General features: G+C 30.9%; 1 protein-coding gene across 2 annotated transcripts in view; it reads left to right on the forward strand.

The window, feature by feature from the left end:
- The window catches only part of LOC130445721 (corticotropin-releasing factor-binding protein), an 84,110-nt gene that overhangs the window by 41,102 nt on the left and 20,089 nt on the right, over positions 1-22,919 (forward strand). For both annotated transcript variants that reach the window (XM_056781563.1, XM_056781555.1), the window contains 2 exons: positions 10,903-11,063; positions 21,386-21,596. In XM_056781563.1, coding sequence (XP_056637541.1) covers positions 10,903-11,063; positions 21,386-21,596 — 372 coding nt within the window. The remainder of the gene's footprint in view (positions 1-10,902; positions 11,064-21,385; positions 21,597-22,919) is intronic.

A 22,919-nucleotide genomic window follows, 5' to 3' on the forward strand; every position in this document is an offset into this window, starting at 1 on the left:
TTAAATTTATAAATTGATAGGATTACTTGTTTTTATGCACTTGCTGCACGGTATAGCGAACTAAACATGAAGCAATGCATTGGTTTTATAGCGCACCAGCCATTATTCAAGTTTAAACAGGAAAAATCAAGAAATTCTCGCAGCATAGGAATCGACAGTAACTGGATTATTTACTGTTAAAATTTCGTATATATTTATACCTATTCCTATTTAATTTCTCAACTTTCATTTTAAAACAAATTTTTATTTAATTTGTGAATTTCTTGCAATTTTTTTGGACCTTGGGTGGTTTTGGCGCTCCTAAAGGATGGCGCCCGTGTGCATTGCATACTTTATACATACACCTCGACACTACTTCGACAGGTTCAATTTATGTCAATACAATAATGTCCTGTCTATTAATATCAATTAAACAATCTTCATTAACATATTTATTTCAACAAGTTTATCAAAAAACAGACAAGAGTTGTCTGAAAAGTTTATAACCTCAACCTGAAAATGTCCGGTTGGGAAATATGCTTGCGCATGTGTTGAAAGATTTTCACTACAATTTTGATCATTTTGTAGCCTTATTTTCTATTTGATAATAGTACAAGTCAGTAGGTTCGAGTATTTCTTTGAAAATAGAGAAAACTGACGAGTTAGATACTACGTACGGAGACTCTACACTTTAATTTACGACATTAAAATTTTCTTTACCTGAATTTGAACGTGGTTGAACGAGCTTTTATGACAACTAAAAACTGCATCAGCCAGCGATATCATCCAAAAAGTTCACGAAATAGTAATCAACCGAATGTTCGATTAAGGTTATAGATATAGAAGAGACATTCGGCATATTCAAAAGACGAATGTTCCATATACTAACTGAAGAATTATGCAGGTGCCCACGTGTTTAGTGCCGCGTTTAATTTCTTTGGACCAAAAGCGCATTCGGACGAACATTTCCCAAGCCTTATTGTTGCAGTTCAAGTAAAATTAGTCCCACTATACACCCGAAGCGAGAAAAGGATTGAAAAGAGCGAATCTGTTATCTGCTGAGAGGGGCCAGTTGCAAAACATCGACGCACCTTCTCACACTTCAGTGATCTCCATGGAAAAAAAAATTCAAGAAATGCACTTCAAAGCTATCCACTCACTATATTCATAAGATCTGGCTTAAATTCAAAGTTATCTACGTAAACGCCTATTCTGGGGAGAAAGACTACTATTTGGAAGGTGGATATAGATTTAAAAGAGACTATAATGAAAATTAGAAATTATCATGGAAAAAATATCTTGTTATTTTGATAGATTTCGGATGGAAATATTCAATATACCAAAATGAGTTTATTTTTTCGAGTTTATAAAAGTTTTGGAATTGTGTTATTCATTTTTATTGCTTTTATACGTAGGAAGAAGAATTAGAACAAAATATGTTTTTATGAGTATAACATCAATGAAAGCACAAGGAAAATCCACAAAGAGATGATTTATTGAAACATATCAAAAGCCAACAAATCTAAAATGGAGTTAAGGAATTTAAAAATGATTTTCCTTATTTTTTCCGTCATATTCGGTAGAAGTTTCTCTTATTAACCCCCAAATATAGTCTTCCACCATACTTTCAGTATATTGGTCTTGATAACGTCTAATTCTTCGAACTTTTCAGCTCTATGGTTTCCAAGAAAACCATGAACTAAAGCTTTAAAACTGACCCAGGCTTTTTTCTCTTTATTGCTAAATAACTCTACAAAAATATCACAATAGGGTCCTTGCAGTGGTCGGTAGTTTGAGTATTTAACATATTTAAAAATTTATATATCACTTCTCATTTATGAATTTAGGTTGAATTGAATTGTAAGCATTCTGTTGTTGTGAGTCGAGGTAATTGGTTGTTTAGTGCGATTTGTGTTTTTTTAAGGGTTTTAAAGACTATTCTAATTGAAATGATGACCTAAATAGGATTTATTGAAGCAAGATCGAACAGTCTACCTAAGTTATATGCATTCATGATTGCTACGTTCTTTCCTAATAATAAATTCTTTACTGCGGCTGAAATACGTGGAGTAAAAGCAGATATGTAAGTACTACTAATTTTTGTTAACATTTCCTATCCCACCTTTTGATTGGATATATGTTGTCATTGACGAAATGATTAACAATGAAGTTTTGTATTCTAAATCTAAAGTGCTTATATACCACTCTTGAACAAACTTTACTACATTGAGCAAACCAGAATTGCCGCAAGATAACAAATTTTTCATACAACCATATATGTATTTAAGATATTGTGTGGGCTTTGATATTGTAGTTAATGAATAAACCTATTTGCACAAAGCGCCGCCTCTCTTTTATTGCTTCTAATCTAACCTAAAAACTGTTCTATTATTCATTGCAAATATGGAATCATTCAGCGTGCTTTCACAGCTTCAATTAAGGATTCAAGTCTGCAAGTCTAAGTGCAATTAAATACGCTGCATATTTTTGCCGGGTTGAACAACTTCAAAGTGACTATAACAAGAATCATTATTTTTATGCTCATGGAATAGCAAGTGCCATATTAATTTATTTGTAAAAAATCGTGACCATGGTGGAAATATTGTACAACAGAAAAAAAATGGAAGATCCGTCGGTTGACCTCTAAACATTACACATAGTCGAAAAAACTTTTTTCTACGACCGTGCGTTTTAAACCACTTTACCGCACGAATTTTAGTTTTGAAAGTGTCACTTTCCCGCACTAGTGCGGGAAAGTGACATTCTTCAAAGGAGAAACAACTATCAAACCTCCCGGGTTTGATATCAATTGCTATGGCAACCCAAGCGTGTAATTGTTACTAGTGTCAAAGTTGTTCAAAACGTCTTGGAAGTGACCGAATAAGAACAATCTTCTTCTAAATTAAACAACATTAAACCGAATCCGATACAATAATATTAATGGATTCATCCGACGAAGAACTTCCCGAAGCCATTTTGAAAGCTGCAAATGAAGCTAATTCCGAGCTGTTACCTGCCAATTCCAGACTAAATTATGAGAAGCAATACGATCATTTTGTTACATGGTATAAGGAGAAAGGGGCCAAAACTTATAAGGAAGAGGTATTTCTGGCGTATTTTTCAGACCTAAGTAAAGTTTTGAAATCTAATACATTATGGTCCCGCTATTAGATGGTGAAAAGTTCAGTAAAAATAAAACAGAAAAATATTGGTTTTCGAGCACAGAAAGCGCAAGTTTTTACCAAAAAAGATATATCCAGGGTTATGCTAGCTCCCGATGAGGTATACCTGATGAAAGTGAGTACTATTTTTGCACTGGCTGGCGCTCTCCGCAGTTCCGAGCTTGTAAATATCACTGTCGACGACATTCAAGAAAAAGGCAACCTAATTGTTGTGAAAATTTCTGATTCCAAAAATCATTCGTCAAGATCATTTGTTTTATCTGAAGAAATAAATGATGGAAACTATTTAAAAGTACGCAGATTTACGACCACCTACCACTCCACACCGCCACACGCCTACCTAATCCGGAACGTTATACAGGACACAGTTTCAGACGTTCTTCGGCAACGTTCCTAGCAGACTCTGCCGAAGAAATAACCAACCTAAAACGTCTCGGTGGCTGGAAGTCTACTACTGTCGCTGAGGGCTATTTGGAGGAATCCGAGAATAAGAAGAAAAAAATATCAAATAAAATTCTCTGTACTACAAATGACTTAAAACTGTTGCCGTCATCGTCATCTTTATGTGACCATCCTCATCGACGTCATCTACCTTCCAGTTGAAACCAAATAACTCCACTGGACCGGCAATTCTTACTAGTCTACAGAATACAACAAATTGAGTTATCAATATTAATATTTATAATAATTAGTAATTTTTAGTTAAAGTTTTGTATATTATTATGTTTGTTGGAATAAAATAATTTTTGAAAAACGGGTTGGTAACTTTTTTGTATATACGGTCGTAGAAAAAATAATGTTCCTAACTCCTGCGTAAAGTGTCTTTCACTCCTTCCATTCGCACATAACCTTTTTCATGTGTACCTGGAAAAGGAAATATGAACAATAAAAGTTGATCCACACTATTGAAATAAGATATTAAGTTCACTGGAATCCCGCAACGTTTGCAGATTACTGATGATTTTTAAGATTGGTAGGCTTGTATACAATAAAAATGTTTTCATTATGAATATGTTATCCATGAAGTGTATAGATTTATTTCCAATAATAAATGTTTCATTTGGTTTGCAAAAAATAATGTGCACTAGAAAAAGGTATTTTATATAGGTAATATAATAGGAAAATGAACAGTCTCAATTTTTGTTACCCAACGCGTACGTTAAGAACGAGACAACATGATATTTCTCTAAATAACACTTTGAATAAAATATCCTATTACAAACATGAAATGAATTTTTAGTTTGTAAAGAGAAATCGAAAAAGTTTTCTGATCGAGAAAGTCAAGTCGAAAATAAAACCCACTCAAATTTTGTGAGAATGGACATTTTAGAAAAAAAAATATCACAGGGTCTAGCCCTGATTGAATGGAGGTAACACAAAATAAAAGGTGAAGCAAAACGGACAGTGTTACTGTGTTACTGACAGACTTTTAATAAGATATTTTCTACCGAGAAGAGAAATTTGATGGATAAAAAGACGTAATGAATGTTTTTGTTAACGATATGTTCCTTATATCGGAGTCCTTTGTTATAACATTTATTAATTCAAATAGCAGCGTACAAAAATCTGTATAAAATGATAGCTGTCTACTTGAACGTCGTCGCTATATAACAACTCACTTTTTTTATAACAAACAAAAACTAAACATATGTTACAAAAGTAGTACAACGGTTAAATAATCTTATTGGCTAATTATAATACCCTCTCTCAATAAAATTATTTTACCTTACAACATATATAAAACTACAAAATGAAATGCAATGATTTCTAAGCCTTTAACAGTAAATCATTTGATAGTTAATTCTCAACAGCTTCTGAATTTTTTGAATTTAACTTGTTTAGCTAGTTTTGTAAATATATCAGCAAGTTGGTTTCCACTGTCAATTTTCGCAATACTAATTAAACTATTATTAATTTTTTCTTTTGTAAAACAAAATCGGATATCAACGTGTTTAAATCTTTCATTATTTTCCGAATTATTTGCTATCTTCATTGCCGATTGATTATATTCATAAATAGTAATTGACGGTTTTAAATCAAAAAGATAAAAATCTTTTAAACGTTTTTTATCTAAGATGCCACAAAAATTAGCAAAATAAAAGCAATATATTCTGATTCTGTAGACGAGATTGGAACCCTCTACTGTTTACTACTAGCCCATGATATAGTACATCCTAGTATTTGACTTTCTTTCTTGGGCATCACCTCCTTTTTGAAGGTCTACAAATCTCCATAAAATATTTGTGTTTCTGAAAATCAACTTCGAGTTTTGAGTTTCCCTAACATATCTCAAAACTTGTTTCATGGCTAAGAGCAAACTATTGTTTGCTTTATCTTGATATCTACTCAAGAAACACACAGTTTGATAAATATCAGATCTAGAATCTTGAACTGCATACAGCAATCTCCCAATAATTTGCTTATCCATTTTCAACAATTTTACATCACCCACTGTATTGTAAAATCATAATCTCTATTTAAATCAATCGGTGTACATACAAGGTAACAATCTTGCATCCCATACTTTTTCAAAACTTTTCAAATAATTTTCTTGACTTAAATCTGAAATCTTGCTTCACATCAATCCCTAAATACGGAGATGTAATACCTAAATCCTTCATGCAAATTTCTCATCAAAAGTTTGTTTGAGCTTATCAATTTCTAATGCGTCTGTCCCTAATATGAGCAAATCATCCACAGAAAGCAATACATATAATTTGTTTTGATCTAGACATTTGGAATACAAACAGTGATCATTTTCAATTTTATATCAATAATCAAATTTTTGGTTTCAGCATTTGGAGCTTTTCTTTAGTCCATAAATTGAATTTTCTAACAAGTAAACAGTCTCAGAATAAGAAATACAATCTCTAGAAATATTAGGTTACCACCTTAAATTTATGAAAAAATTTGCCAAAATCAGAAAACCTATGCCTTAAGAAAAACGATTGTTTTGAAACATGTAAAAATATTTTAACGCCTGAACTAGTTTTAATTTATTCGGATTTCGATGAAGAATTTGAAGTAAAAATGGATAGTTCTAAGTACGAAATAACGCAGTTCTTTTACAAAATAACCACCCTATCTGCTATGCATCAAGAACCCTCAATCCAGCCGAAATAAACTATTCGACGATCCCAAAAGAACTCCTGGCAATAGTATGGAGCTGCAAATACTTTCGCCCATACATTTTCGACCGGAAATTCAAAATGTATTCGGACCACAAGCCACTGCAATTACTTTTCTCTATGAAAGACCAGAATTCTATGCTAGTCAGATGGAGATTGAAATTGGAAGAGTACGATTACGTCATCAAATATAAAAAAGGATCGTCGAACTCAGCCGCAGATGCCCTAAGTAGAAATCCATGCTTAGAATTGAATGCTCTGGATAATGAATCAATAATAATTAACGTAGGAGATGCGGATGAAATAATAGAAAACTTCGTACAAATCCTGACTAAATTCCTCAACTTTATAGTCCTGACCTTGAGGAAATACTGAACAACTAACACTGTAATTCTAAAAACAAACCAACAAAATATGATTACGGAAATAAACTTACAAAGTTCACTTTCTAAAAATCCTATGAAAAATTATAATGTAACAACTCGCATCTTATCAAAAAATCAAGAAAAATTCTCTCGAAAAGTTTCAAATCAGCGTGTGAAAAACAATCACCGAACCCCACGAATATTTAACAACCTTTCAAGCAATTATTTCACAAATAAATCTAGACTGTCAAAATGTTATCACATTCTTAGATAATTTCCAAAGCTGCTTTTGCAAAACTAAACGCACTTCATCCTTCTATTATCCCTAGTCAAGAGTTACAAAAAACGTTAGAATATTTAAGGAAAATTTAACCCTGACAACCGAGACAAAATTTCAAAACATTCTAACATACTACCAATGTTTAGGCACTCAAGCTTCGTTTGCTAATAATAAATTAATTTTAGCTATACATATATCAAAGCCGAAGTCCTCAAATTATATCACCTCTTTCCCATCATCCAAAACAACAAAATATTCTCCCTAAAATATTCCTATCTGGCACGAAACAAGTCGAATCAACAATTTATAGAATAAATCTGTGCACTACTAGAAAATGTATATTTCTGCATTGAAGACCCCTCTTCTTACGACTACTTCTCCTCGAAAACCAATCGATCAAAAGTTACCAGAAAATAAATTAATAATTAGAAGAATCACTTACTGAAAAAATTACACAAGACGAGATAATTATTATTCCAGTAAAAATGGAAAAGGTTTTTTCCAAATACTACACAGAAAAATATCTAGAAGTAAAAAAAACCTACACTAATATATATATATCAAAGTCATGCCAAATAGAAATCAACGCAAAAAAAATTCTTCAACGACGTCGAAATACAGCAAGGAAAACCACTAATTCTTCCCAAAGCAATCACGGGAAAATGCGATACGACTCCAGAATACAAAACACCCAAAATGGAAAAAATCAATTTAGAAAATATTCACAAAATAAACAAAATGACGAATTAACTTATACCACTAAAAATTTCAGCATCCAACCACTATACCAAAATTTCTGGTAGTTTATGTTTACTAGCAATAATTTTATTAATTCTGGGATGGATTTTTAAGAAGAAAATCAAGAAAACTCTACAAAAATGTTGCAAAAACCAAAACAAGAAACAAAATTCAATAGAAGAATACACAGAAAAGCCCAAAATTTTGTTTTTGAAAATCCAAATTCGAAGTTTTAATAATTAATAATTAGTGTAATAACCATTGAACATTAGTTAAAACGTCAATTTCAGAAAACCCTCATGTTAATGGAATAAAGTCCAATTCTAATTATGTATTTGAAAAATCTGATAGTGTGGCGATATAGCTGCTAAATGGATTCCTGTACATAACATAAGGAGATAAGAAGTAGCATCGCGTTCCGAGCAATTTTAACTTCGCGGCTTGACTGATTTAGAGTTTGTGAAGTGTATTGATGCTTGGTGCTACTTCTATGTTAACCAGGAAATCTTCCTATACCTATTTTTTGTTCTACCACACCACATACGTATTACCAACACTGCATTACTGTCACTATTAAAAGTTACAATTTGTTTTTGCCAAAGTTCGAGTCTAACACTCTAATATCATCAAGTTTATTTTGAGTGTTGATTGGTATCGCAAAAAAAAAATTAATACTCAATGGCGGCTAGTATTGATGACATGCATGGTCATAATGATTTACATATTCTATAACTCTTGCTTTAATAGCAACTTTATTCTTAGAAGTCACAATTCCAACATTATCTCTCATTAGTAATCATTATATTACAGCTTTCACAAACAACATTGATTTACACGACTGTTTCACTTCACATGTTGAAAATTTTATACTAGTATATGTTATATTGACCACATCATATTATATTCTGTTCTGTTCTGATAATATCCACCATATTCACTTACAGGAGAGGACGTTATTGGAGAAAGATGGCAGCGATTATTTGGAAATGCCTAAAAACGCTAGAGCATCGTTGGACTAAATGAAAATACTTAAAAGGAGATTATGTTGGAAAATCGAAATGATTATGGAAAAAATGTTTAATTTTTATGCTAGGTCGGTAACTTTGCAGACAATCCTCGTAGCCATACTGATTCGATACGGGCAGCGACTACCTGAAGTTAGAAACATCCTTCATAAACAAGGTTTCAATTTAGTATACAACAGATTAGAACAATCAAAGTGATAATATTTTCATGCTCTAATTTACACAAATTATAATTATTGATATTATTATAAACTGTTTATCACCATATTATCATTTCTCATGAGCTCTGTTTTTAACAGGAATAATATTGATTTATGACTCAAATTTCATCAATTAATTCCAGGCGTAATAAACATGACCTTTATTTTAATGACTCTCCGAATTCTCATAATCTGGTTTATTCTTCACTCAATAAAAATATTCACGAAGAAGTTTAGTAACCAACATCGATATAAACTTAAATTACAAACTTCGTTTTATTAGAGAGATCAACGATTTGTCGCTTTAGAATAAGGCGCTTCAACTTTCTACCTAATTATATTATAATACATAACATCAAAGAATATTTAGAAATTTTAGCATGGATATTTAATAGCGTAGGTATATTGCGTAGAAAGGAAGTGAAGGAAGGTTATGAATTACGAGAGATTTGGATTATTAAAAGACTAACTAAATTAGTCGAAAATACTCAAGATAGGTGAGGAAAATAATAAAACGAATTTTTCACTTAACGGAGCTCTTATCTTTGCTCTGACTCACTCTTACTAGCATTACTGGTAGTTTTCCATTAATGTGGCTTTCAACTGGTCGAGCGTTTTCTTTTGAATGTTCTTCATTGTTAAAAATGGCGTATCTCAATTACAAGCTCCAATTTCCTGAAAAAAAAATGCAAGGACTTGAATCAGTAATCTCCAAACTAGATCAACAAACTAGTTTTTTCTATTGTCCTTCTATTCAATTGTGAGGTTTCAAGTTCTATTACGACCCAAATATAATGAAATTGTTCAAATTCAACCGATTGTTCCTAATTCCTTTTGTCATATGATGGGTTGATCTCACAAGAACTGGGTCCCCCTGATTTCTATCCTTTCTTTTCATAAGGTTCTCTTTTCATATATCCAAAATAAAGATCAATTTGTTTCCTATCAATTCTCGCAGTTTTTTTTCGTCTCTTTTTTTCCTTATTCTCAAAAATGAACATTTTATGATCATCATCACTGCATCACTTCATAATAACTCTGTGTACAGTTATAATTTTACAGTCGCTAACAACAAAATTGTTCTAATCACGTGTTCTATAAATCAAATCTATAGCAATATACTCCTAGTACTACATATAATTACAGAAATAGACTTAGCCAAATACATTTTATGATATTTTTGTGGAGCTGCTATATCGTTCACTTAACAATGGAATAACTAACTGATCAGTTGATTAAGAAGCTTCGCACTGAATTATTAAATTGATTCAATAAGAGACATGAACCATAACAACAGACGTATTTTAGGCAGTTTAGTAAAACCGGAGCCTTTTAAGGTCTCTAGGTCAAGGCAGTCTGCAACACATCATCGATTTTTACTATTGAAAACTCTAAGGAACCATTCAATAAACCTAGGAATTCACAAAATTCACTAAGACGAAGTTACCAAATTAGAATCGATAATGAAACAGCTGAAAACAGATTGAGTAGATATGAATTAGAGCCCGGCAACACCGGGTCGAAGTCTAGCCAGAGGACACTTGAATTGAAAAGCAACTAATTAGGAAAATAAGCGAGTTGCAATTCGCTTTATCATCAACAAATGATAGTAGTGTCAAGGTACAGAAAACACCCCCATGTGTACAAGACCATAGTCTTCTTAGTTGGATTCATAGAGTTGAAGAAGTATTATGGTTTCCGAGCAATATGTGCACAATTCAGTTTCAAATATGGGAAGTCTCTGTAGTGCTAATAGAATGGTTAAAGGGATTGGTTATTATGGCTTTATGGCTTAACAGTAACATATCAATTTCTCTTTTGGATTTTTATTTGAATTAATCAAATATAATTTATTCAATTTTGTGTAAATGCTGAAAGACTTCGTAGATTTGTTTTATACCTAATATCCTTATTCTACGAAACATATCTAAATTTAATTTTTATATATTTTATGATTAAATATATACATTTTTAGTGAGTATTAATTGATTCATTTTTGTTACAGACTGTATACATATGACATCGGAAGAGGGTGAATTTTATCACAAAGCATTATCTGTTGATGGTCAAGCGTGTGGTATTTATATTTTCAGTGAACCAGATCAAAATATAGAACTTCGTTTCAACTACTTGGATGTTCCTTGTGAGAATGGAGGGCTTGTTTCGGTAAGTTGATTTGAAATCCGTACTTGGATGAAAGACATACTGACAATAAACCTAGGGGAAAACTTTATCATTACTTTATACCAGCCTAGGTTATTACTTCATAATTGCGAAATCGATATATAGTTTTACTGAAAAATATACTGTATGTATGAGCTATCAAAACATAATAGTATAATCACAATGTTGCCAGTTGTTTCAACAGAATTGTAAAAGATGTCTAAATATTTTTCTGCAGTATCTGAATACGAATGACGTTACGGAATTTTATTAACAACCAAATTTAAATCATTTTTCAGTGTTTTACCTATCATAAAGACAAGGTTACATTTTTATAGAAAGCCTGTATATTTATATGAACAGGATGTCCTGCATAAGAACCGACACAGAGCAGCGGCGGATAGGGGTGCCTAAAATTTGACTATTGGCTTGAAATTACTTCTATTTTTAGGGTATACTTTACTTCAGTATTCGCATGATATTGTTTCTTGGCATTTTAAAGCGTATGTTGTCCCCATTCTTCTTTTAAAGGTCAGTACTCACGTTGTGTTTTGTGATTTTACAAATTTATCAGTTTTTGTGTGCCATTGAAAGTGTTCGCTTTGTTGAGAGGTCTACTAATAAACCAATTATTTATTGTAAGGCTCCGGTGTGTATCGTGAATAGGGATAGTGGAAGGTTCAACAAAAGAATCCTTGGTAGATATGCCAACATTTAGATTAGCAATAATGGAATATTTTATTAAAACGTCAAATAATAATACCAATTTCAGTCCACATTTTTTCGAAATGTATATCTGGAATAGTCAATGGAATTGAAAAGCTATATGCTCATTGTCAATTGTAACAAATGATCATTCATTTTTAAACTCCAATAAACTCGTCTGAAACTTCAGATATGTCAGCAAACATGATATTATTTATTTATAACTTCTTTTCGCCTGAACTCCTTTCCTCATCAAATCCAAGACTAGTAAATTGATAGCGCTTTCCATGCTAGGAAGTATCAAAATATGAAATATGTTGATACATTTATCCTTTCTTTTTCGTTGCTGTAAGTCCTTTTTTTCAGTACAACCAAATTTATATCACAATAATTTTTATGTGAATATGTCAAATCTGACATTGCCATCTATAAATCAGAAACTTTCACATTTTTAATGGTGAACATACTCGAATGTGTTGTCTTTTCTATTTTCTATGACTTCGACGTGGATCAAACCAATCAACTCGCTTCGACTTTTGGTGATGAAGCAACATCTCGAGCCACCGTGTTTCCCTGGTTTACCGAATTGAATAGTGGCCGTAATTTGCTACACGATGAAGTTCGTGATGGTCCAAAATTGGTTTTCGTGCCAGACATTATCGATGCTGTGCATAAATTGATATTGCAAGATCGTCATGTGACATAACTTGTGATTGAGGCTTACTTGGACATTAGTTCCACTCGCATACTCTCAAAAAAATTTGTTCGCTTTGAATCCCGCATAATTCAAAATTCATTCGCGGTGCTTTTTAAGACGTTTATAAGATCGTGATAGGCGACGAATCATGGATCTAGTCCTATGTATATAATATTTTCACCAGGAATTGTCTCCTCAGCTTTGAGATAAGCTTCCGAGCTTCACTTATATCCACTCTATCCTTCCAAGGTCCCAAAATCAGACAGCAAATTCAGCTTTTGGGTGGGTTTCATTCTAAGAATTATTATATATGTTTGTCTCGGTTACTTGTAGATATTAGGAATTCTTCGAGTATCCTCTGACTTTCTTTGGAAAGCTGGATACATTTATAGGTAGGTTCAAAACGTACTAGCGCTTTTTGAATCTGGGAGAGCAGCATAGATCTATTATCAGATCTGAATATCAATTCATAAATACTTACTAATTTATTTCAATATAAATAGAAATTGTTGTAAATACCATCGTAATGAATTTTGTTCATTCATTCATCGCATGAATTTTGTTAACTCAATCATTGAAATTAATTGAGTTGCTTCAATATTTGTAAAATTGTAGCTTGTTTTTTGAGTAAATAAAGTTGTTTTTTTTTAAATAAAATTTGAGGAGTGGTATTTATAACTCCATGATCTTTTTGTTGTGATATCTAATTCCTACAAATTTTCCATATTTTATAAGATGTTTATCAATTAATGAATAATAGTATTAATAATTTTTGACTGGACCTCTCCTTAAAATTGGCAACAATAATATAATCAATGAGTCATTTATAAGCAAATCACATTTGCTTTATCAAGGATATTGGAACATGTACCTACTCGTCTGTTTACTCTGTACAATGTCATAATAGAACCATCCAGTATTGAGATAGTTGTAATTGTTTAATCTATCATTTGTGCTGATGCATGTCATTTGTGCTGATGCATTCGTCTATATAATAAGAAAAAGTAATTCATTTTACGCAGCTAAATATATAAACATAAAGTTTTTGGGACAGCTATCAAGTATTTAACTGAATAAATATACTAAGATGTTTCAATGATTGAAAGAATGTGAATAAAAAGGATATAATGAGAAAATATACTATAATTCCAATAAAAGTCGATTTTTGTGAGTTCCATTTCTAATAAAATCCTAATTTGCTCATTAAAATTTAATTCTTCACAAATACATCACTTAACGATGCAGTACAAATTATTTCAAAGCTAGCACTCAAGATACAGTATAATAATAGTGTTACACTTCCATATAATTTTTCTCAGAGAATACAATAGTATAGCATTCGACTCAATTGTTGATTAAAATAGTTTAAAGATTAACTAATCATGTGAAGAATTCTCTTCAGTCTACTTATTTGTATTCGTCGACATTGATCTCTTCAATCCTAACCACACAGTAAAATTTTTTTCGTATATTTCGCGTCGTTATTGGATAGTTTCATAACGAACCTCTTCATCAACAATTCATTTACTCCTTTCCATTTACATTCACTATTAATCATTGCCCCTCATATGAAATAGAATAAATTAATGGAAGTTAAGACACAACTTTCATAGTTACCTCGATTTTCACCAATGTATTGAAAATTAATAAATAAGAAAAATTGTGTGTCAGCTGCCAGCTTTTCGACTGAAATCATTATAACCCACCCAACAATCTGAGATAGGACCAACACAAACAGTTCGATAGATAATATGGTTTTTATGAATGATTCTTTGTTTTTATTAGTATTATAAGTTGTCTTGTTTTGTTTCAAATTATGTTTGTAGCAATATTTTCCTTAACTTGAGTTTATCCAAATTTAAAGAAATCATAACGCTTGAATGAGATGTCAAACCCATCACGACATGGTGTTCTATTCTTATTCTTATGTCTTATACAGTCTCGGCTCGCTAACTAGAGTAAACTCAATATTCATTTACGACCAATATTAAAAGAAATATTTTATGATACCATTATAATATTTATTAGAATCAATCAACAATATCCATTCTTAAATGTTTGAACTATACGTATAAACTATCTAAATCCAAAATTGTATGTAGTTATTTTTAAAAATTGACACAATTCACGCTATCCATTTAATTTCGTAACAAGTGAAATAATATGGTTACGGAACTGCTTTGTATCGTATTCCGAAGAGATTTAGAATAATTCTAGTTTACTGAAGTAACTAATAAACCTAAACGGTTGCGACGAAGTTGAACAGCTGTTTCTTGTCATCTAATTAAAACTATGCCAAATTTGATTAGCAAATGAAATATTTTCAACACAGAACTGATTCAAATTGGAACTTAATGGAACGCTGTTTCCACGTTTCTGATGAAATTCGAAAAGTTTAAGCTCATATTTTGCTTTATATTTATCTGTAATTTCCGACCGACTATTAAAAACCGAAATCAGATAGGAGAATGAAATAATAATTATTAGAATTATCCATTAAATTAAAGTCGGTTTAGTTGGTCAATTTTTTTTTAAATGTATCTTAATCTGTTTGAATTACTACACCTTATAATGAATAACAAGATCGGAAGTATACAATATCCTTCGTTTTAAATGTAATTTGGTGTATACTTTTGATAAAAGTAGTTGAGATGTAATGGTAAAATTAAAACTTATCTGAGAGAAGTCCAGGTTTCACCGTAATCCAATATTACACCTCAACAACCACTAAAGTGCTCTTGTTGGAAAATATCGGAGAAGTATGAATATTTCTGTTTTGACGCAGGTGTCTACTATTACTCACACCGTTGTACAGAATGTATGAAACGTGCAATAACACAAGTCGACAAAAAATATTTTCCATTTCCAGTGATCCGGGTTTTAGGGTTTGGGTTCTTGATAACCACATTCACAATATCTTCTCTTTGAATTTGGCTTCTCTTAAAAACTTGAAACCTGGACCATGATTACATCACGTTTTACAACATCCACGCTGTTAATTCATTTGAACCCCATAACCTACTAGTAACAAAATATCTTTGCGTTGTAGAGTAAACCATCGCTCAAACTTGTCTTATACAAGTAAATAGTCAGTAATCAGTTGGTTTGATCATGACCCTTTCTACTCACAACATTTTGAATTCATTACAATAGTCTCAGGGTCTATCTGTTGGATTGAAATATATAAAGGGATTAAGATATATAAGAGCAGTAATATCGATTTCCAATTGAGTTTAATGTCGATGCTTCAATTTCGAGCTCCGTATTTAAGATTTCTCTTTGGATAAATTTAGATCTCTGAGAAGATTGCTCCATTAAAAATCTGTTAAGTACTAGATAAATTGTGTATTGGAAGATCATATGCATATACAAACTGTTTTTGTGAGATTGGATTTTTTGTTTTTGGATTTATTGAAAACTCTTCTAATTTTAAAAGTCAAACTAGCAATAACTTTAATATCTTTCGATTCGCGAAGTACTATACAACAAAATTTCAGAATTAATATTTTTAGGCTAATAGAACTATGATGTGAATTGTATTTGCATTGGTGCAGTTACCAGTGTGTTCAGTATGAATCCCACCAACTCTTCCCCATCATAAATTCTAGCTCTATAGCTCCGCTTTATCAGTGGAGTTGATGTTGTTGCGGGAGTTGATCTCCCCCATACCCCCAAAATTCCACGTTCTTTTGAATTGTGAAAATTAAGAAATTTATATATATATATATATATATATATATATATATATATATATATATATATTGTTACGGTATGAATATATTCAAAATAAATTATTAAATAATAATAAGATATAAATAAAGCAATGAGTTCAGTTCTGTTATTCGGTTACTTAGAGCAGTTTATCACAATAAAATAAATAACATTCTTTATATTAAGTTTTGGCCAACATTATATTCTAAATTATCATTTAATTTTGACAAATCCTGTATAATCAAAGAATTTAATCCATAAATTGACAGATAAAAGCAGGAGCACCAACTTCAAAAATTTGTGTGACATACCAACATAAATTTTAAGGTTATAAATGATAAAATATAAAAATTTTGACAACTGCAATGATAAAATTAATAACATAGGAATGAAATAAATACAACAAAGAAATTATAGAAAAATATTATTTGAATAAAGTCACAATAATTTAAAAATTTAGAAATTACAATTTAGTAACTAACTTTTAAAATAAATATCATTGGTTAAAAAAAAACAATTAAGAAAAGAATCAAGAACGAGAAAAGAAAGATTTTTTTTGCAAGAGAAAAAAGAGTAAAATAATTTTAATTGAAATTTAAAAAATTAAAATCTTTATAAAAAAGGCATAAAATATTCAAAGGATTGATAATTAATAATTGTATAAGTGTAGTAATAAGAAATTAGTGAAAACAATTAAATAAAGTGAAATAAGTAAGAATACTCACAAAGGGACAATTTCCAAGATAAAGAAGTTGTGAAAAGGAAAAGAACAAGAGTGGAACTACAGCGGAGTATCTGTTTATTCTGCAAGGCCGTAACAATTTCCAATTAAAAAAAAATTAAAAATACAACATAACAAACACTTAAGGTACTGTTCTATTAAGTTTAAGTATTTCTTTTAGTATATAATATTTGAGTTCACATTTCCATATAATTTAGTTTTATGAGTGTAATTACGACTATGAATGAATGAATGAATGTTTGTAAAATAAAATAATTGTAATAGCTAGTTAAGAAATTGTATATTTTGAATATTTTATTCATTATAAAGAACAGACCCGGTCTTAAAAATATTATCATCTGACCTTATAACCATAACAATTTATCGCAATAAAATTTTTTAATTTGACCTCCCAATATAATAGCCTGAGAATAAAAAATAATTATAATAACATAATAAAATAAAGAAATTCAAATAATTATTAATGGCGCCCAAATTAAAATCTGATTTTATTTAAAAAAAATTTATAAAAATAAACATTACACATTATCATACCATAACAATATATATATATATATATATATATATATATATATATATATATATATATATATATAATAAAATCAAAATAGAAATTAAGTTCTTCTCTTAGAAAAATTAATTCATGTATTAGATTCCGATTAAAAAATTTTTAAATCTTTATAATTGAATTTATGTTTTTTTTTTTATATTTCATGGTTCGTTAATGCAGTTTTATCTTTTTTATCGTATTGATGACCTCTTAGTCTACTTTCTAAATACTGAGATGTCTGCCCTATGTAGAAAGTGTCACAATTAGTACAAGGCACTTGATATATGATATTACTTCTTTTGTTTTTTGGTATTTCATATTTTAATTTCGTGAAATATTTGGATAATGTATTATGTCCTTTATGACTTTTACTAATATCGTATTTTTCTCCATTCATCAAAAAATGTTGACATTTTTGTATTATTTTTAGGTGCGATAGCCATCAATTCCTTACCGTCCAAAAATTTGCTCGTTGCTTAGCTACACTTTTAATTCTAGGACTAAAAGTAATTGCATTTGAGCTCTCTAATTGGAATTTGAAGAAAAAAACATTGTCTCTTACAAATTTAGTAAAAGAAACTAATTGGGCAACTCTTTATAGGTATTTGTTTGTTATTTATAGTGATATTGAATGTACGATTGGAACAATTTTTGCCAAAATTCAAAGCACCACTGAAATTATCCCTAACAATTTTCGAACAATTCAAAAGATTTTCATTGATGTTAGAACAACTCAAAATATTCTCCGTAACTGTTGATGAAACATTCGAGGAAATATCTGAACAGGTACTTGTATCTTCTTTGTCAGGTTGCAATATTTTTCTGGCAGTATTCTCTTTGTTGATACGTGATTCTTCAATATATCCTTCTGCTACCGTACTCGATTTCCAACCTCCATGTCTTCTAAGATGAGGTGAGGTCACCGCTACCATCAATAAGAAGTGTAGCAGATGTCCAGTATACTCGCAAATATTGCTCGTAAAAAAATATGCACTTCCAATCATTATAATGTAATAAACTATTATTAAAATAATTTGATAATTGTTGGGAAAGTTCTTGTACATATAGGATTTATCAATAAAACAGAGATTTAGAAATTTTGAAAGCATTAAAATCTAATAAAACTGTTATTATGAAATCAGAAGAATCAAATTATGAAATTATTCAACGATGAGACAACTTCCTTTTATCATTGTGAATAATATATTAATAAAAAAATGGAACAAAATTAAGGAATATACAGAAATACCTCAAAACGAATTTATAAAAGCTATAGAACTCACACTCACAACAACATATTTTAAATATGAAAATGAAATATACAAACAAATTGATGTTTATGCTATGGGAGCTTCCATTTCAAGGGTTGTAGCACAATTAGTAATGGAAGATCTGTAGGAAACACTCCTAAGCAAACTTGATATAAATATTCCATTCTTTTTCCGAATTTCAATTCTTTCATAAAAAACTTCAATTCAAAACATAAATTTCAAAACAGAAGAGAACTGAAATCAAAATTATGAATGATATATATATATATATATATATATATATATATATATATATATATATATATATATATATATATATATATATATATATATATATATAATGTGTCTGTGTCTCCTTTATTAAATCGTAAACTATGCATTTGATGATGATAGCAAAGTTGTTGAGCATGAACCAACGGAGGTTTCTGATTGGTGCATTTATGTTTATGAATGATGTGCACCCAAATTTTCAATGTAAATTCATTTGCATAAAAAGATCATTTCACGTCTGATTTAAGAAATATTTATTTACCTGACTGAAAAACATAAAAATCACTAATTTTCCTTTTTTTTATAGCTATTTGGATTAATTTTCTTCATAACAGAAAGAAAATTCAGATGCGACTGCGTAAAAATCTTGTTTACTCTGTGTTTACTCCCATCTTACGAAACTTTTTCAATTAATGGGTCACATTTTTTTTGTTATTTCCAGATTTTTCATTAATAGATAAAAAGCTTTCAAACTGAGAATTTTTCATACTTTTACAGATTTGTGGAACAAACAATATACCCTCTTTTGGTTTTCCCTCTGTAGTATATGGAAAGATTTTTTGTAAATACCGGAAAGCATCACTGTTTTTGTCAAACACCTTCACCAAATTTTTCATGAACCCCAATTTTATGTGTAGAGGGGGTAGACTGATGATGATATTGAGATCTACTAACAGCTCGTCTTAAATGTTCATTTCGTTCGGAATATACTCATTCCAAATAGGTCATTCTTTTCTCACATAATGATGTTTCGCCCTACTATCCGACAAACAAAGGAAACAACAATATTTGTGTAACTACCCTGCAAACCCAATAACTTAACCATGACCTTGAGAACACCTCACACTTTACATTGGTGTCCTTTATACTTTATTAAATTAATTAATATACCCATCATTGTATATCTATCTCCAAAATTCACTGCGTGTCCTATTGGTATAGACGGTTTTTTATTAGCATTTTATTAGCAGCTTTCAAACTATATTTCGAAGAAACCATAAATAAGCGCCTCTCTATGATAGTTTTGAATCATTGCTTCAGAAAGTCATGCTTCAGAAAATAATGATACTTTCCTTCTCTTTTGAAAACTTCTGAGTAAACTTTGCTTCTGTTTCTGTAAAGCGTGAACGAAAAAGCTGTGCTTTAGATCTTGAAAATTGTGAATCTCTTATAAGATCATTCAATTCTTCTGAGTTGATTAAATGTGGAATATTTTTTTGCTGAGAGAACTTGTCAGAATCACTAGATATCGATTTTAATGCAACATCACTTCCATTTTCATCTAGTATATTTGCACTAACATTACCGGAACACAATGGATGTGGTAAATCTTTCGATTGTAATATGGGCTTAGTAACATACGGAAGTTTAATGAACTTTGATCCTATTTATAATATTCTAATATTCGTAACACAAAAGTAACAATCACCTTCATGATTAGTAGGTAAGATAAATCTATAGCTTACGCAAACACATGAGGCACCCACTTTTTATCTTGATTTGCAACAGAAAATCCAAAATAATGTAGATATGCACTTTTTATAAAATCTAAGAAGTGTCTTCTCTTTTTTGAAAATATAAACTGATCACAAACATAACAAAAACTGTCAGAATTTTGTTTACATTTTCTGCTCGACATTTTAAATTAATTCGAAACAATACAATTTGTTCGTTTGAAGCGAACAAATAAACAATAAACTGTCGTCACAACGTTAGGTATTTAAAAAAAAATTTAACTGCAGAAATAAATTGTGACACTTTTCGGTTTGAGGAAGGTATATCAAGATATTTATATTCATTTATTTCAGGGTATAAGAAAAAAGTTCAATTTTGTGAACTAGTATAATTAATAACCTTCAATAGAAGTTAGTCAGTAAGTTTATTTATATGTCCTTCACAAAATCGTCAAGTATACATTTGATCATGTGATGATCTTTAGCAAAGCTATTGTGCAAATCACAACGATTTTTGAATGGTGCATTTATGTTTGGAAGATGAATTATGGGTAAATCAATTTTCGATAGATGGCATCACTGTCAATAGGCGGTTTAATCGGATTGGATCCATTGTTTATTCGGATTCCTGGTTGACATCTAATATATTTAAATGCATTTTCCACGTCGTTCCTATACACTTATGCCTCCTAAGATACCTGTTCTTTATATTAACGTTTCGTGTGAAGTATAAACTGTTTAACGAATTTGCATGAAACACTTTATAAATAATCTAATAATATTATATTGACCGGAAAAATTTCGCGGGCGAAGCCATGGCGGAAAACGCTAATATCTTTATATAGAACAACCAAACCTAAACAAATTTTTTATACTTATTGTCTATATTGTCTAACAGATTTTGTTACGGTATGAATATTTTCAGGTAGTTGATGGTTGGGAACTGAGAGGAGAATTTTTTCCGAGCACTCGAGACCATCAAAAACCTCTTAGGGCAAGATTCAATGAATTTTGTGGTGAAAGAAAAATTAAGAAAGTATTCACTAGCTCTCAAAATGTTGCGCTTATACAGTACAGGATGCCTACCCGGGGGACCAGTTTTAGCTTCACAGTTAGATTCGTGAAAAATCCCACTCGTAAGTAAAAATATTTCACAATTCAGCCCTGAATATATATTCAAACGTATTTCAAATATATCATAACGAATTAATGTTTGATATGGAAATTGGAATTATTTATCATTCCATAAATAATAAATGGGTCAATAAAGAAAAAATCATAATTTCATGAAAGCTCAGTGGAAAGCACAAACATTTTATCTGTTTGAAGTATTGAAATATATTACCACTAACGCTAGAAAAGTTACAGATACTAATTTTAATTCATGAAGGGATAATAAAATATTGCGGTGACTTGTAGTGTGTTAGCTAATACTGACTATCTACACCGGCATAACCAAGTATGTAACATCATCCATCAGACACTGGACAACAAGATCGGTCTTCTCAATACATATACACCTTATTACAGGTACCAGCCGCAGAAGGTGCTCGAAAATGACTATGTATCTACCACCACAAAAGCCGGATTGCCTAGTAAGCGCATGAAACCGACCTGTGAATTCAATCCATTTATTATGTGCTCCTATTTCATAGTAATCAACATGAAGACCGATATGACCACCTACCGATACCCCTTATATCGTGATTTTGCTAAGAGGTACCCAGAATTGCAGCACTTAACGGAACAACGAATAGCTGATCAGAGAAGGAGTATTGTGAAGAGCAATTTGCTTTCTGCGCCTATCCTGCAGCAAATACGAGGAGAGGTCCTTTTATATATTCAAAGAATAGATGATCATCTCGCAGCGCAAGATGCAAACGGTGCACACGGTGATACCCACACTAGCGAACATGAAGATAAAATTACCAGCAATCAGACTATACCCGAGTTAGACAATTCCTAACCAAATATCGTCAGTAAAGTGTCACTCTAAATACAGAAGGCATTAGCGGAATTTGAGGGCACAAACCGTATACGTCGTCAAAAATTACCTACATTCACTTATTTATTGCATAGTAGTACTTCGTTTACATAATCAGGAAATATACGTGACAAATATCCTTACCAATAACACCAACAATAAATTCTGGTGGCAACGCCGAATCGAACGATCTATCGATACTATTATGAGCGAAAAAGGACGCCTAACGAAGTACAATAATTGTGCACAACCTTCTAAAAGCTTGAGAAACCACAACAGAAAAATATTAAAGAAAATAGGTACTTACAACATCCAGAACATCAACATTTGCGTGAATATATTTTATCTGCTTCAGCATGGGCAGAATGCAGAATACAAAAATTTATCGGGACACATTAAGTGCACAAGAAAAAGCTATAGAATAACAATTTTGGATGTTGGAAAAGTCTGGTCCCCATTGTGGTCAACTCCCAAA

The sequence above is a fragment of the Diorhabda sublineata genome, chromosome 1, assembly GCF_026230105.1.
Source record: "Diorhabda sublineata isolate icDioSubl1.1 chromosome 1, icDioSubl1.1, whole genome shotgun sequence".
NCBI classification, from domain to species: domain Eukaryota; kingdom Metazoa; phylum Arthropoda; class Insecta; order Coleoptera; family Chrysomelidae; genus Diorhabda; species Diorhabda sublineata.